At 63.3% G+C, this 16,195-nt stretch overlaps 1 protein-coding gene across 3 annotated transcripts in view; it reads left to right on the top strand.

Annotated features, from left to right (window-relative positions):
• Positions 1 to 16,195, top strand: part of CDH4 (cadherin 4) — a 500,836-nt gene that overhangs the window by 448,033 nt on the left and 36,608 nt on the right. For all 3 annotated transcript variants that reach the window (XM_055302565.1, XM_055302570.1, XM_055302579.1), the window contains 2 exons: positions 3,310 to 3,465; positions 11,898 to 12,042. In XM_055302565.1, coding sequence (XP_055158540.1) covers positions 3,310 to 3,465; positions 11,898 to 12,042 — 301 coding nt within the window. The remainder of the gene's footprint in view (positions 1 to 3,309; positions 3,466 to 11,897; positions 12,043 to 16,195) is intronic.

The raw sequence follows: 16,195 nt of genomic DNA, 5'->3' as shown, positions 1-16,195 counted from the left end.
AGGTGTTTGCGATTCACAACCACACGCAGCGACTTTTCTCGGTTTCAAGTTCATTTGCCATTAGGCAAATACCTCGTCCTTGGGGAAGCCTCTGCCAGAAGCCTTCGTCTCGTCCGGCCTTTCCTAAGGACGAGGGCCGGCCTTCCAGGCACGAGTCCCCGGGTGAACACCAGCGCCCCGCGCCGTAAGTTACTCTAATGCAGACGTCACTTTAAACTAACCTTTTACCATCTGTTCTGTCCTTTAATAACAAATGCAAAAGAGCATAACTCTCCGCGGTGTCGTAAAAGTGAGGTGGGCGATGGAGATGCCTGTCTGTGTTCTTTATTCATGGCCCTATCATATGCTGCTGTGATGTTTTTCTCATTTTCCAGACACAAATCACGGGGAAACTGCTCTCCCCCGATCTGGTGACTTCATCTGTACAGTATTTCTTCTTAATGTGGGAACCCGTGGGGGAGCTCAGAGCATCCCGAGCCGGCGCAAGCCCCGGACGCGCCCGCAGAGCGGCACGTGGGGGATTCGGCAGAGGCACCCAGTGGTCAAAATGTAATGAGATTTCTTTGCAAAAAAAAATAAAATCTCTTTAAATATAAGGCGGGTTCTTTTCAGTGGTTTTATAATTAAATTTCCCCGTGAAGGGTGGGCTGTGCCCCCGGCTGCTGCAGCCCCCGCCTCGACTGCTGCCCCCCACCGGGGACCGGCTCAGTCCAGCGCAGCCCAGCCCCTCGGCCGGGGCCTGGTGCGTCCTCGAGTGCCGAGCTCACCGCCCTCTCTAGAACCTTCCTCGCTCCCAGAGGCAGCCGGTGCTTCACGGGCAGCTTGCCTCGAGTTTTTGACAGTAATCGGGCAGCTCCTGTCTCTGCCATGGGGTCTTACCTGCTGCACTGGGTTCCCCACACCCCGAGCAGGAGCGCAGGCGCAGGCGGCAGGAGGGGGCTCCCTCTCGGGGACCCAGATTGGTCGCCGCTGCCCCACCTCCCCTGCGGCCACAAACTCCCGTGGGGAGAAGAGGCGGCGCTCGGCCGCGAAGGGCTGCCGTCCTGTGAACCACAGAGATGGAGCCAGGTGGCCGGTGGCCGAAGGAGCACCTGCCCTCGGGCGCTCAGATGGGGCTGTTGTGCCTGAAGGACGCCACCTGATGGGCAGCTGAGGGACGATGAGGACGGGGTGGACTCCGGCCCTGGGGCGCCCGGCCCCGGGGCCCAGTGTGTCATCGCCTGCAGGAGGCCGGGGCGGCCAGCTTGGCGGGACGTGTGCCCTCAGCCCCGGCCCCTGTCGTTCTTTCAGTGGCCTTGCAGGCGACCCTGCTGGGGGTGTGCTGCTCAGGGCAGAGCCAGGGAGAGCTGGGAGATGGGAGCAGAGGTGGTCCTCGCCACCTGGGGGAGGAGCAGGTGGGGAGGGGGAGGGGGATGGTATGAGGTGGGGGTGGGGGAGGGGGTGCATCTCCAAAGCATCACCCAAGACGTCCACTCAACATGTGTCACTACGTGGGCACAAAAAAAACGCTTTGTTATGATGAGAACTTCGGGGACGTGCGGTCAGCAGGTTGCAGAGAGCAGTGGAGTGAGGGGAGCAGCCATCACCGTGCTGTCCGGCTCATCCCGAGACCCACTTAATGCAGACTGGGATGTGTGCCCCGTGGGCCGCCCCCACTCGGGGTGCCCGCCCCGCACCTCCAGTCCTCTGTGCCGTGAGCTTGGCGGGGAGACTGGCGGGGGGAGGGGGTCTTCATTCAGTTTTCACTGCGGTCTCATAATAAAACGTCCCGGCCAGCCCTGCTCTGTAGAACTGGAGCCTTTCACCGCCGTCCACTGCCTTATAAAACGTGGTCATGGCTCCGGGGCTTGATTGACAAAAAAAAAGCTGTCGAGCCCTGAAGGATGCAGGGTTGTCCGAGCCCGACCCGGGCACAGCCAGAAATCCGCATACCGACTTCTGACTCCCCAAAAACCTAAGCGCCAGCCGCCCACTGTCGAGCAGAAGCCTTACCGGCGAGGTAAACAGGCGGCGAGCACTTAGCGCGTGTGCTACGTGTTTCACGTACCGTTTGTACGCTCGCAGCAAGGTCAGCTGGAGAAGGGACGGTGGCGTCACGGACACCACAAGGCAGCGGAAACGCGCTGCGGGCCCGTGCCGTCCTTATGGAGCCATCCTCGTAGAAGTGGACCAGCACGGCCCAAACCCGCGACCGAGAGTCAGCCGTGTTCAACGCCGAGTTCCAGTCTGTTCCTTTGGCCTTGCCAACCTCCCTCTGCAGTTCATTTTCCCACGGCCCAGAGAAGCCGGTTACCTTCCGCTCCCATCGGGCGCCCCCTCATCACTAGAGCTCTCGCTTCCTCCAGGCGGAAGGGGCGCATCCTATTTTTATTTTCTGCATTTTTCCGTTGAAGTCGAGTTCACGTGCAGAATTACACTCACCGCAGGCGTGCACCGCACACCTGGACGCCGGGTGACTCGGCAACTATCTGCCTTACGGAGTGCTCCCCACAAGGAGTGCCGTCGCCATCTGTCGCCGCCGTACGCCTTAGTTTTGGTTCTGCCAGTGTCCCTTCTGGCCCCCCGGGCCCCTGGGCCCTGCAGCACGTGGGGCTGTGCACCACCCCTGCCCTCCCACAGTCCGACCTCGCTCACGGACTCGACGCGGGAGCCACGGAAACGTTATGTCTTTTCAGCGACGCCCAGCTTCTCTGTGAAAGCACCTCTGCCATCCCGACGACAGGCTTCAGGGTGAAACCGGGCCTCTCTGCCCCAGCCCGGCCTGGACGTCCTCCCCTCAGGGACCGGATCCTGTCCTCTGGTGCCTCCATCGAAGGAGCGAGAAGACAGGGACACCGATGAAGACTCGGGGTGTCAGCGTGCTGCGTCCCCACCTTTCTTCCCTCTGGACTCCGCAGCGGCCGCTCCGCGTCCCTCCTTCCTCGTTCCCCGCGCGATGGTGGACGCGAGGAGCATCTGCGTCAGGGCCCAGGCCACCTCGCAGCGCGTTCCCTGCCTTCCTCTGCGGGGCTGTCGGTCTCCACCCCGTGTCCCTCGCTCCTGGCACAGACTTGAACTTGGAATACCGTGTCTCGTCTTTCCCCGTGACCTCACGGGCCCCGGGACGTGTGGTTGGTGGCATCCGTAACTCCCTGCCCACCGACTGCCCTGCCGGTTCCCAAAGCAGACAAGGCATTAGCCGTGCTCCCAGAGCGCCTCGGGCGGGCCCGGGGCCAGGACATCAGGGGCTGGATGGGGGTACGTTTAAGAGGCGTGGCCCCTGCTCCCGGCTGCAGGCTGACGCTCCTCTCCTTTCGCTCCTCCTTCCAGATCCGCTCCGACAAAGACAACGACATCCCCATCCGCTACAGCATCACGGGCGTGGGCGCCGACCAGCCCCCCATGGAGGTCTTCAGCATCGACTCCATGTCCGGCCGGATGTACGTCACTCGGCCCATGGACCGGGAGGAGCGAGCCTCCTACCACGTGAGTACCTCGGGCCCTGGGCTCCTACCTCGGGGGGAACGCGGGCACCAGCCTGTACCGGAATTACCCACGCGGCTGGCATCTCCTGGGGCTTCTCATTCGGTGCGCTCAGGGCAGGCGCAAGAGTTCGCACGTCTCACACGGTCCCGGGCCAGCACGGTCTGGGCCCACGCTGGAAGGACGCCTGGTCTAGAAGAAGCCCTGGTCCACGTGTGCTCCAGGAGCTGGTTAGTCCTGTGGGGGAGGATCCCGTGGCCGCCGGGCACACTCGGGCCCTATCAGCACCCCCATCCTCTCCAGCTCTGGGGTAACGCTCCTGCAGCAGCTCCATCTCAGAGCTGGGCCTGCAGAGAGAAACTCAAGTCAAAATCTAGGGGCACCTCGACAGCTCAGCAGATGAGCGTCTGCCTTCAGCCCAGGGTGTGACCCCAGGGTCCCGGGATCAAGTCCCACATCAGGCTCCCTGCATGGAGCCTGCTTCTCCCTCTGCCTGTGTCTCTGTCTCTGTCTCTCTCTCTGTCTCTCGTGAATGAATACAATCTTAAAAAAAAAAAAAAAAGTAAAAATCCAGGTTGCAGATCAGCACCCGGAGGCTCCTGGCTGCTCCCCTGCCGGGGCTCCCTGAGGTGGCGGCTCGGGGGAGAGGGGTCCTGGAGCTCAGGTGGAGGCAGCAGGTGTCTTCCACCCTCACAGCCAATCCCTCGTCCAGACCCTGCCTCCTCATCTGCTGGATGCAGGTTTGCACCAGCTGGAGGCAGCAGGAGCCCGAGGCAGAGGTGAGGACCACAGCCTCCTCACCAGGCGGGGGGACTCGGGGATTAACCTGCGTGAAGTGTGGAGAACAGGGCCCAGCGCACAGTGGGGCCAGAGTGCATGTTTGTAGTTGTCATCGTGATACCTGAACACCCAGGCACCAGCTGTAGTCTGGAAGTGAGCCATCATCTGAGAGGATCAGCTTCTCAGCTTCTTGCCCCGACGCGACTGCCATCAGCCAAATCTCACTTGGCTTCAGCCCACCGCGCTGACTGGCCCAACACGGCTGCTGCTGTCTGGTCATCTGCGCGGGGCCCATTATGTACGGGTCCTGGCAGGAGGGCTCCGCGTGGTATCCGCGTGGCCGTACCACCTCCCAGGCCCAAGAACAGAGCCTGGGCCTCAGGGCGTGTGCACCAACCAATTACAGAGGGAGGGAGCTGGTGGGAGAGGATGACTCTGCCGTTGACAACTGGTGGCCTCCCCTGAGGGACCCCTGACACCGCACCAGAGGCTGGGTGCTAGGCTGACTGGACCTGGGGAACTCTGGGGTAGGAGGCTGGTCTACCCTCTCTTAGTCACAAGGGTTTCCTGTCTCAGACTGGTTGCCCAAGTCCCGAGTGGGTTCAGCTGCACAGAGGCTAATTGACATGGATGAGGAGCTCCAACCCTATGGTTTTCTCCAAGGAGTAGTGACACGGGTGTGGAATCAAAGTCAGGCTCACAGCTCCAGAAATCCCCAGTTCACTAGTCCCAGACATCCCTCTACAGAGCTGCTTCTAGGAGAAACCATGACTCATTCACCCAGACTCTTACCTCTTGTGTATCCCACTTCATCCCTCATCCATCCATCCATCCATCCATCCATCCATCCATCCATCCTCCATTCTTCCACCCATGCCTTCCTTCATCCATCCACTCCTCCATCCATCCATCCATCCATTCTTCCATCTTTCTACTCAACCATCCATCCACCCATCCATTTCTCCATCCATCCATCCCTTCCTTCATCTATGCATTCCTCCATCTTTCTATGCCTCCATCCATCTACTCATCCATTTGTTCATCCATCCATCCATCATCCATCTATCCATCCATCCATCCATCCATCCCTCCATCCATCCATTCCATCCATCCATCTGCCCATCCATCCATCAATCCATCCATTCAACCCTTCCTTCATCTATCCATTCCTCCATCCATCTATGCATCCATCCATCTACTCATCCCTCTGTCTATCCCTCCCTCCCTCCATCCATCCATCCATCCATCCATCCATCCATTGCATCCACACATCTGCCCATCCATCCATCCATCTACCCATCCACTCATCCATCCATCCACTGATCCAGGGAACATTTCCCAAGCACCCAGTATGTGTCAGGCCCTGTGCTCGGCAGGAGGCCTGCAGTGACAACATGAGTAAACACAGCCCCACTCAGGGAGAGCTTACCCTGTGGTGGGATTAAGAGGCATCAAAGCCTTTTGTCCTGAAGCCCCTAAGAAAGGCTGTGTCCCCAGATTCTTCAGACCACAGGCCTTGAGAACAGTGGATGTGGGCACTGACGTGCGTCTGTGTCCCTCCCCAGAGACGCCGCTGGAAATGGGCATGTGGGTGCTGTCCTGGCTGCCCCTCAAACGGTGGGGGCCAGGGTCAGAGAGAAGGGATATAAGGGAAGTGGATGGTCTTGTTAGCTGGTTGGAAAAAGAGCTTCCCTTGGATGCCTGAGTACCTGAAGGAAAATCATCGTATCTTTTCTGAGCCAGACTGATGATTTTGTTCACGGCCCAGGGAATGTGGAGGAAAACACGCAGACATAGGTCCCAGAAGCGGGCGGCACTGACCCTCAGGCACACTTGGCCGCTGGCTTCCAGACAGGCAATTTCAGGGGTGCCTTCCCCCCTGGAAGGGGCTCCCGGGCCTCCTCTGAGGCACTGGGGAAATGAGGTGTGGTTGTTCCCATAGCAAACCCTTGCCCGGGGCCAGACACTGGGGATGCACTGTCCCTCCCCCTGCCCCTCCTCCCCTGTCCTGCCTCCTTGCCCCTCTGCCTCCTCCCTGCCTCTCCTCCTCCTCCCTGCCTCTCCTCCTCCTCCCCCTCCTCCCCCCTCCTCCCCCTCCTCCCCCCTCCTCCCCCCTCCTCCCCCTCCCCCTCCTCCCCCTCTCTGCCCCTCCCCCTCCTCCCCTGCCCTTCCTACCTCCTCCTCCCCATCCCCCTCTTCCCCCTCCCCCTCCCTGCCTCTCCCCCTACTCCCTGCCTCTCCTCCTCCTCCTCCTCCCCTCCCCCTCCCTGCTGTCTGTCTACCCTGCATTTGTGTCCTGGAGTCTAAAGGGAGCGAATGTTTCCAGAAGAGAAGGAAGGGGTGTCGCTCCCTGGCCGCACAGCCCACCTGCTCGGGTGCCCCTGTGCCGTTTGTCCCTGGTTAGCCCGTGACCTGCAGAGCCTCCTCCACCGTCGAGAGCTTTGTGTCCAGACGGCCCCACAGGGAGGCCACTTGCTGATGATCATGTTCACCTCGTTTGAGATTAGACAGATTTGTCGTTAATTACCGCGGCCGCTTAGAGCCGTCCTCCTGGGCTGAGGAGCGCAGCCTCTGCCTCTCCGGGGCCCTGACAGCGGGGCTGGCCCGGCTCCTGTCCGGGTGCGCTGGAGTGTCAGGCCGGGCTTGGTGGCTTGGGGAGGGGGCGCTCTCGGCGGGCACCGCTCCCGCCTTCCCTGGGGCTCCAGCGACCCCTGCCGTCCCTGCAGGTGTCTTCTCTGGCTTCCAGACTGGGAGGCTGCCCCGCGGGCCGGTGAGCCTGGCGGGGAGAGGCCGCCCCGCTCAGCCCGACGTCCAGGCCGCCTACGGCTTCCGGCTGTGGGGGCAAGGTGAAGTGGGGGCCCCCATCTGGGCCAAGGATTGCGGCGCCGTCCAGGCCCTGGTGCACACAGCCCCAGAGCGACTGCGTGCCAACGTCCACTCCTGGAGGCCCCCGGCTCCTGGGCCCCCCGAGACGGCGGCTCGGTGTTGGCGGCACCTCACCCCCCGCCCACCTTCGTGCTGACACCCCAGGCCCAGCGCTGGGACGGCAGGAGCCCAGCTTTGGGGAGTGGAGGTGGAGCGCCTCCCACGTGAGCCACACGGCAGGTCGCTGAACCAACAAGCCAGCGGCACGGTGCTCCGGTGCTCCGGCAGCCAGAGACGCGCCCTCCCCACGGCGGCGGGCTCCCACCCGGTGCACAGGCCGTCCACTCACGTCTGCGGTGTGGCTGGGGACGGAGAGGCAGCTCCCGGGTCGGCCCCCACTGTGGCAAGACTCTGAGACGGACAAAGGGACAGAGACAGCGCCAGAGAGAGAAACACAGGGAGATGAGACGGAGCAGAGACACGGCAGAGAGCGCGGCGGCCGTGGGGATGGGGAGGCACGGCCCCGCGGGGGCAGACGGGGACGCGTGTCCCTCGGGTTCTCACGGTGGCCAAGCCGGCGGGGAAGCGGCCCCTCCTGGGCACCGCAGTGTGCGGCCTGGGCAGCCGTGCCCGCGGGTGCGTGAGGCGGGGCGTCGGGCCTGCACGCCGGGCTCTTGGCCAAGCCAGCCTGGGAGGACGCGGCCCCTGCGCCTACAGACCGCAGCCCACCCGACGGCGCCCACGCGGGGCGTGGGGGGAGGCTCTCCTTGCATCCCGCTTTCACTGCTTTGGAAACCCTGAGCTCACAGGCAGACCTGCCTTTGGTGTTTCCGGCTAACGGTCCCTCCTCGGCATTTCTCACCGGACTTGGCGCTGGAAGTGCCGGCTCCCCGGGAACCGTGTGGCCCGGCCTCCTGCAGCGCCCGAGCCACTGGTGCCACCGCCCGGCGGAGATCAGGGCCCCGGAGGGACCTGCCGCCCGCTCACAGCTCAGCCCGGAGGACACGAACGGGCGTCTGACAGCCGAGGCCACGCCAGGGAGCGAGTGTCGCCTGCCCCCTTGCTCAAGGCAGGATGTCGACCCACCAAGTGCCAAGGCGGTGGCTGACGTCGTGCAGAGGAGCCCAGACCATGCGCCGCACACACGCCCCCCCGCCCCAGCCCCCATCCATTCCGTGTGTCTGACGTGGCTCAGAAGCCTCGCCCGGCCCGGCTCTGCCCAGGAGACGCGCGGCATCTGCAGCCTGATGGCTCTACAACAGGCCCCCTCGGAAAAGCCGGGGCTCGGGCCACAGTCCCTGGGGATCTGGGGTCACATGCTGGCCCAGAGGGGAGGCCCCGGTCCTCCCCAACCACCTCTGTCCCCTGCAGGCACCGGCCCCTCCTCACCCAAGCCGGCCAGGGAAGAAGCAGAGAACATCGAGGGGACACAGTCCACCTGTCCCTGCACACTCGGCTCGCGTCTGGGCCTCTGGGTGACGTGCTCACCTCGACGCTTGGCCCACATTCTCTTGTTCTCCCACCACGTCCTGAGGTTCCCTCCTGGGAGATGGGAAGTCCAGCCACGTATTGGGTGTCTCCTGCTCATCATGAACCAGCAAATGAGCTCTGCAGGGCTGCCCCCTCCACCTCCTCGGGCCCACCTCAGAGTGAGGCATGTCTCCCGGGGCCACCGCCAGCTGCGGCCTGCAGAGCATCACCCCTAGCCCCTCCCCACCACCCTGGAGTGACAAGTCAGCAGGAAACCATGGGACCCAGATCAGAGGAGCCGCCAGTGCCATTTGCCGAATTCTGGATTGAAAGCTCACGTTCGGTTCTCCGGCTCGGGACCCCCAGGGCTGGGAAGCCCCTCCAGGCGGGCCTCACCCTCCTCGTAAGACTCCAGCGCGACCCCGTCTCAGGATGTGCACCTCACAGGACGCCCACCAGAGCCTTTGGGGTGGCGGTGCCAGCCCCCAGGCGTGCAAGCTGTCTACACTGCAGAACAAGCCAGCACAAACCTACTGGCTTAAAATAACACCCATTTCCTGGCTCGCGTTCTGGAGGTCAGAAGCCGGTGGGCTCTGCCTCAGGGTCTCACAAGGTGGAAGTCGAGGTGATGCCTACCTGGGGTCGTCGGTCCTGCTCGTCGAGGTTGTGGCAGGTCAGATCCCCACCTCCTCACTGTGTGGACCGGGGCCCTGCTCACCCCTAAGACGCCTGCAGGCCTCGGCACGTGGCCCCTCCGCTTTCAAGCCAGCAGCCGAGCACTGAACTCACCCTCACTTCGAGGCTCTGACGCCCGCCGGCCGCCGGCTCCCACCCAGACGTTCCCCCGTCTACAGGTCAGTCCTGCCACGGGACACGGCCTGCTCTCAGGGCGACACCCTGCACCCACATCTGGGGATCCACCCCCCGCAGCCTCAGGCGCCTCAGACCCCGTCTCCCTTCTGAGAGGAAGCTGATGAGCTGTGGACACCGGTCACCCTGGGACAAACGCACGAAATGAAGAGTGGCCCTGTTTGCTTTGCAGGATGATTCTCTAGAAGGTTCTTTTGAGGGTTCCATAAACGAGACCCGCTACTGAGTCCTGCCACTACTCTCATCTCAGGCAAACCTCCTCATCTCCCTGAGTCTCGATCCCCATCTGTCAAACAGAGGTCAGGACAGGACTGGTCTCGCGGGTCCTAGTGAAAGCTGAGACGGGTCACGCAGGCGGGCTTGGGGCCCTTGCCTAGCCCTGAGCAGCCGCTCGCTCGGTGCCGGCGACGGCGGGAAGGCTCCGGCGCCCTCAGGTGCGTCCAGGGCCCGCGTGGAGTGTTCCACAGCCCGTGCTCCAGGAGGAGGCCTGCGGCCTACAGTTAAGACACGGAGCACAGCGAGCCCCCGCAAGGCGGCAGGTGCACCCTGGTTCCTCCCCCTCCGGCCCCCACAGGGACCCGACCCCCAGCCCCCAGCCCATGTGTTCATGCTCCGCCGTCTCCGTCCCGTGGTGAGAAGGGACAACCGTCCTGCTCACGGCATCACAGGGCAGGAACTTCCCTTTGCATGAGCTGCTCAGGTTTGCAGGTCACAGAAGGTGCCATCGGACGACGGGACCCCCCAGGCGCACAGCGCAGGCCCAGCCCGAGGCAGATGGCAGGGGCAGGCCTTACAGACTCCCCGCAGAAGCCACAAATGTCACAAAAAGTGTGGGGGTGCAGTGGGATGAGGCAGGAGGACCCCCGGCCCTCACCCCCTCACCGCCAGGCTGCCGCTACGGGCCACGCCAAAGCCAGCTGTGCCTTAGAAGACGCTGTCATCGCAGCTCAAGGACCTGGATTCAGCGGCTCCTTGACCTCGACTCGGCGCGCGACCACCTGGCTGCATTTGACATGATGAGGGGTCACCTGGCCGCCGCCGGAGGAGCGTCCCTGCAGGACGGGGCACAGGGCTCGGCCTAAACCGCAAGCGGCGCCTCACGACCCTTCCACGTGGTGCTCAGAGCCGGGGCACCAAGTGCGCCATCACGTGTGGCCCCACGGGCTGCGGTCCCGGGACTCGGGCCTGACCTGCGTCCGTGCAACAACACAGGCCGCCTCCTGGCAGACACCAGCCTCCAGCTGCTCCTTACACCCCCACGTCAAGGGTACGATTCCACTGTCAAGACCGAACCCAAGCCGCAGGGCTGGAGAGGACCACGTGGATGCCCAGCCTGGAGACACATCGCGCCCACAGGCCTCAAGTGCTTGGCGTGGCACCGTCCTGTCGCAGAGACATGGAGCTGCCGTGTGAATGGGGATGGGTGTCGGCAGACAGCGGTGCGGCAGTCCCAGCCCTGGTGGGGGACCTCACAGAGCCCCTAACCCCGCTCTCCCCGCACGGCCTCCCCGCGCCCGCCCCAGCCACTCCATGTCCCCTGTGGGGCCCTCCACACCTGCTCTTCTCCCCGTTCCCTTCATCCAGCCCCAGCTCAAACGTCGCCTCCTCTGAGAGGCCTGCTTGGCCTCCCCCCAGCCCCAGCCGGTCGCTGCCAGTTCCTGGGGTACCTGTGTCTGTCCCCCCCTGGTGTCCGTCTCCCTCCTCGGTGAGCAGCCCCAGGGCTGGGCCACGGCTGGGCCACTGAGCAACAGGCTAGGGCCCGACCGGTGCCTGCTGCACGGAGGCCCTTGACAGGTATTGGTTCAGTGAATGAATGAATGAATGAAAAATAAAAAAATTGAGGTGCCCGGGTGGTTCATTCGGTTGAGCATCTGACTCCGGGTTTCAGTTCAGGTCGTGACCTCAGTGTCCTGGGTTTGAGCCCCGAGTCAGGGTCCATGCTCAACGAGGAGTCTGCTTCTCCCTCTTCCTCTCCTTCACCCCTGCTCACATTCTCCATTCTCTCTCTCTCTTTCTCAGATAGATAAAAAAAATCTTTTTTAAAAAATTCTAAAAACTGTGCATCCCTGGGGGGCTCAGCGGTTTGGCACCTGCCTTCAGCTCAGGGCGTGATCCTGGAGTCCCAGGATCGAGTCCTACATCGGGCTCCCTGCATGGAGCCTGCTTCTCCCTCTGCCTGTGTCTCTGCCTCTCTTTCTGCATCTTTCATGAATAAATAGATAAAATCTCTAAAAAAAAAAATTCAAAACCTGAGGTTCCTCTAAGAGGCCTTCCCCATTTCCGCAGCAGAGAGCACCGAGGCTCAGAGGAGTTTGTGACGTGCCCCGGGCTGACCCCTGCCCAGACCGTCCCCGAGGGGCCCAGGCCCTCTGTCACCCCCAGCCCAGGGCAGTGGGCTGGCCATGCCGGCGGCCGTCCCCAAGGCTGACGGTGTCTGTGCTGCTTTCCAGCTCAGAGCCCACGCGGTGGACATGAACGGCAACAAGGTGGAGAACCCCATCGACCTGTACATCTACGTCATCGACATGAACGACAACCGTCCCGAGTTCATCAACCAGGTCTACAACGGCTCCGTGGACGAGGGCTCCAAGCCAGGTGAGCCAGTGGACGAGGAGGCCCCAGGCTCTGGGAGCCCCGACGGCCCTCGGCCTCCCCCACTGATGCATTTTTTAGCAGGCGTGTGACCTGGGAGCAGGGCCCCTCCTTCGCGGGCTCCATGGTCCAGAGGGGGCGTTGCAGATAAGAGACGGGCTAAGACCAGCATGTAATGCCAATGTGCTGAGGGTCAGGCTCAGAAGGAACCCAAGGGACACAGAGCATCGTGGAGGGGCCTGTCAATCAGGGAGGGCCCCTCTGTGGAGGTGACCTGTAGGCAGAGGGCTGAGGTGTGACACGGAGCCACTCGGAGATAAGGGCTGTTGGGGTGTGTTGGAAGGGAGCCTGAGGAAGGAAAAGGCACAGACAAAGGTCCTGGGGCAGGAGACGAGGTCAGAGAGAAGACCTGCCCTCCCAGGTCTCCGTACCACACTCTCCCTTTATTCCGAGCCCCCGGGGAAGCCCATGAGGAGGCCAGACTCCCGCAGCCCCAAGACGCGAGCCGTGTGCCCGCCGTCCCCCGGAGGGCTGACCCAAGGGCCGATCTGCCCAGACTTCCGTTTGGCATTCGTGGTGTTGACCACGGGATCATGTGCCAGGGCCTTGGCAAGCACGTGTCTGGACCCCCGAATCCCAAGACGTGGGCACCCTCCCTCTCCCCGCACCAAAGACAAGGCGCAAGGTCGGAGGAGGTGAAGCAAGCGGCCCAGCCCCCTGGGTGTGGATGGGCCAGGATCCCCGCCGACACTAGCCCTTGCCCAGGGACCAGCAGGGCACCTGGTGTGGGTTGGAAGTGTCCACCGCACCCCCCGGTCAGTCTCCGTGGGGGAGCCCGGGCTGTGGGCACACAAGCCCCCGGGGTGGGTTCCGTGCACTGCAGCCTGCGCTGGGGTCTCCTGCGGGGCCGGGCGGGGGCTCATCTCGGGGACAACCGTGTGGCCCCGGTTGGGCGGGTGGAGCTGAGCCAGGCACCCCGAGGCCGCCGGGAGTAGCCACGGAGAAGCACGACGCCAGCTGCATTGGAAGGCAGGGGACAGCGATTTCTACACGCACCTGTGCGGCCGGCAGCACCCGGCGTGGCTGGGGGACAGCGCGCCTGCGGAGGCGAACCCCGTGTACGGGGCGTCCGTGCTCAAGCGGGCGATCTGCCCCGGCGGGCGGGCGGGTCCCTGGGCCCTGGAGGGGGGCCTCTGGGCTCCCGGGAGGCCGGTGGCTCTGGGCAAACGGGAGCCCCAGCACCAGGAGCCGGGAGCGGCGCCCGGGGGTCAGCGCAGGGCCCGCACAGGGCGAGGCCAAGCATTTATCATCGCTTCTCCGCCCGGAGGAGGTTGTCAGAGCCTCGTCTCCAGGGGCTGCTTCTTCAACAAGGTGAATTGTGTTTCCGATTGATTGTCTCAGAATCACAGACGCAGGCCAGCCCGGTGCCGGTGAGGGGCCGGGATGTGACATTATTTCTGGCGGGCCTCCCTGCCCACGACCCACACCACCCTGCAGAGGCGCCTGGATGTCAGGAATCAAACCTCCCGCGTCTCATTTTAAAACAAATCGATGGAGAAACTCTTCCCAAACGTGCTTTGCTCATTAGCATGACAAAAGCAGCAAATTGCTGTGTCTCCTCCTCAAAATCCTGATGAGCCTTTAAGCCTGGAGATTGGAGCCCCCACCCCCACCCCATGGCCCCAGCTCCACCGTTGCTTGGGATGCGCCGCCTGGAAGCCCCAAGGGCTGCGCCCCAGGACTGAGCCTCTCTCCCCCTCACTCCTGTGCCTTTCATGGACAGTTTGCACTGCATGTGGACTGACTTTCAGGGTCCCTGGGGGACCCCACGTCTGACTGTGATCCCGGAACAGCCCTCAGAGGGGAACGGGGACCCCACGGCTTTGTGCCAAGCCCAGGACGAGCCGTACCAGGCTGCGTTGGATGCCCTGACCCTGCATGTCACTGGTCGAGGCCAACTTAACGCCAAAGCATGGCCCTGCATCCCGGGGGGCAGGCAGCTCCAGGCCCCGAAATAGTCTCCGTGGGGTCCTCCCGTGCACCGGCGAGTCCCCACAACAAAGGGCATCGCACGGCGCCCTTGCGGGGTGAGGAGACCCCGCCCCGGAAGTTAGTGGTTATTCTCTGGCGTGATGGGCGAGGGAAGGGTCGCACGTGCACGTTCTAAGGGGGAAACATGGAGAGATGTATCAAATACTGACTCAGACAAGTCTCTTAAGGTTTGGGTAGTTCGTTTTGGGGCCACCAGCAGAGTGACTCGGGACTGGGGTCCCAGGCGGAGCCCACGTGCACCCCATGATCTGGCCCCGGTGCCCCTCCACGGCGTGAAATCCCCGGCGGCACTGGACCGGACAGGCTCGGAGGGTGTGGGGGTCCAGGGTGGCCTGTCCTGCTTGGTGCGGAGCGGTCATTGTGGTTTGGGGCCAAGAGCGTCCTCCACTCCCACCTCAGCTGTGAGACGTCCGGGTCTTCGACAGCCCCCTGGAAAAGGGAGCGCACTGGCCCACGTAACTGCGGGGTGCAGAGGCGGGCGGCAGCCTCAGGGGCCGTGGCCAGAGTGGGACCAGCCAGGGCCTTGCCAGCCGTGGCCACCCTCCCATCCCCGTGCTGGCTCCTTCTCAGGGAGGCCTCTCTGCCTGCGGACAAGACGCTTCAGCAGCCGCAGACTCAGCTGCACCCCGAGAGGGACCACCTCCTGCTGGCGGCCGCGGACCCCCGGGATCTGGCTTGGGTAAGGGGGAAGACGTGCCCAGCCTGAGGGCGTCCCCTCGGCCGGGCGAGGACTGTGAGCACCCTTCAGGCACCAACAGAGTCCGCGTCTAGCCCCTCCCAGTCCTACAGCCTGAGCGTGCGGCCCGCGTGGATTCCCCAAAGGAAACCGGATCGTTGCTCCAGAAGAGGGAGCCGGATGCCAGCTAGGCGCCAGCACACGCGGGTGTAAGACACGAGACGCCCTGCAAACCTTCACTGCTTCCCCCAGTGGCAACGGTATGCAGAACTGTCATGCGTGATCAGGCCAGGATGCTGACCCCAGGGCCGTCCCCAGGCCTCAGGACGCCAATCCCGGGGACACTCCCCAGGCCTCAGGACACTGACCCCGGGGACACTCCCCAGACCTCAGGAAGCCAACCCTGGGACAGTCCCCAGGCCCCAGGACGCCGACCCCGGGGCTATCTGTCCCTGGGCCTCAGGGCCCTGAACCTGGGGCAATCCTGAGACCTTGCTCAGGTGTCAGCAGGTTCACCTGCATGTGCACAGGCACGTGTGTGTGTACGTGCACACACTTCCATGCAGCTTCACCACGTGTGTCGATTCCTGTGACCACAGCCAGGTGGCTGAACAGCTGCATCGTGAGGTCACCCGTCCTGGATTTTGGAATGGTCACTGCCTGCCGTCCCTCCCCACTTCTGGGCTCTGCTCGGAGCCCTCATTCCACCCCGCGGTGGCCCTACGGGGTAGGCACGTCCATTTTCCCCACTCTGCAGATGAGGGAACGAAGGCATGGAAAGGTAAGCAGGGACGCGCAGCTGGTAGCAGGTGGAGGCAGGACGGGAGCCCCGGAGTCCAACTCCCGAGCCACGGCGCCAACCGTTGTACAAACTGCTTCCCCACCCCCGTCTGTGTGGAGTGCTCGTGACCTCAAGCCACCGAAAACCCGGTTCGTACCCATAAGGGCTTGGGGGACGGCTTGGCACGGTCCATGCGTCCCCTGCTCGTTGCTCAGCACGTGGTCACAGAGGGCCGCTGCACCTCCAAGCATCGCATCCACTATCGGGCAGAAGGAAGAAAGGGGAGAAGGGCAGCATGGCCCGGGTGCCCCACAGCCCGCCCTGGGAGAGCACATGTGATGTGAGAGCGCCTTCTCCAGGATAGGAAAATATAAACCCCACCCTCAAGGAGCCCATCGTTCAGCTGAGGAAGCCAGAAATCCGTGTGCTGCACACCTGCTAACGCCTGGTACAGACGCACACCCGGGCAAAGGCAGAGGAGCAAACATCCCCGGCCTTCGGGAGAGGAAAGCCTTTTCCTGCCTCAGGACCTTTGCACATGCGGTGCCCTTGGCCTGGATGTCCCCCCCCCCCGCCCCACTGGCCCCTGGGATGCCGGCCCCTCTTCCTCCCTCGGCTCTCCTATGGCTCCTCCTCGGCGCTGCATT

The sequence above is a fragment of the Nyctereutes procyonoides genome, unplaced genomic scaffold (genome assembly GCF_905146905.1).
Source record: "Nyctereutes procyonoides isolate TBG_1078 unplaced genomic scaffold, NYPRO_anot_genome, whole genome shotgun sequence".
Classification (NCBI taxonomy): domain Eukaryota; kingdom Metazoa; phylum Chordata; class Mammalia; order Carnivora; family Canidae; genus Nyctereutes; species Nyctereutes procyonoides.
This window is presented reverse-complemented; position numbering and strand designations above follow the sequence as displayed.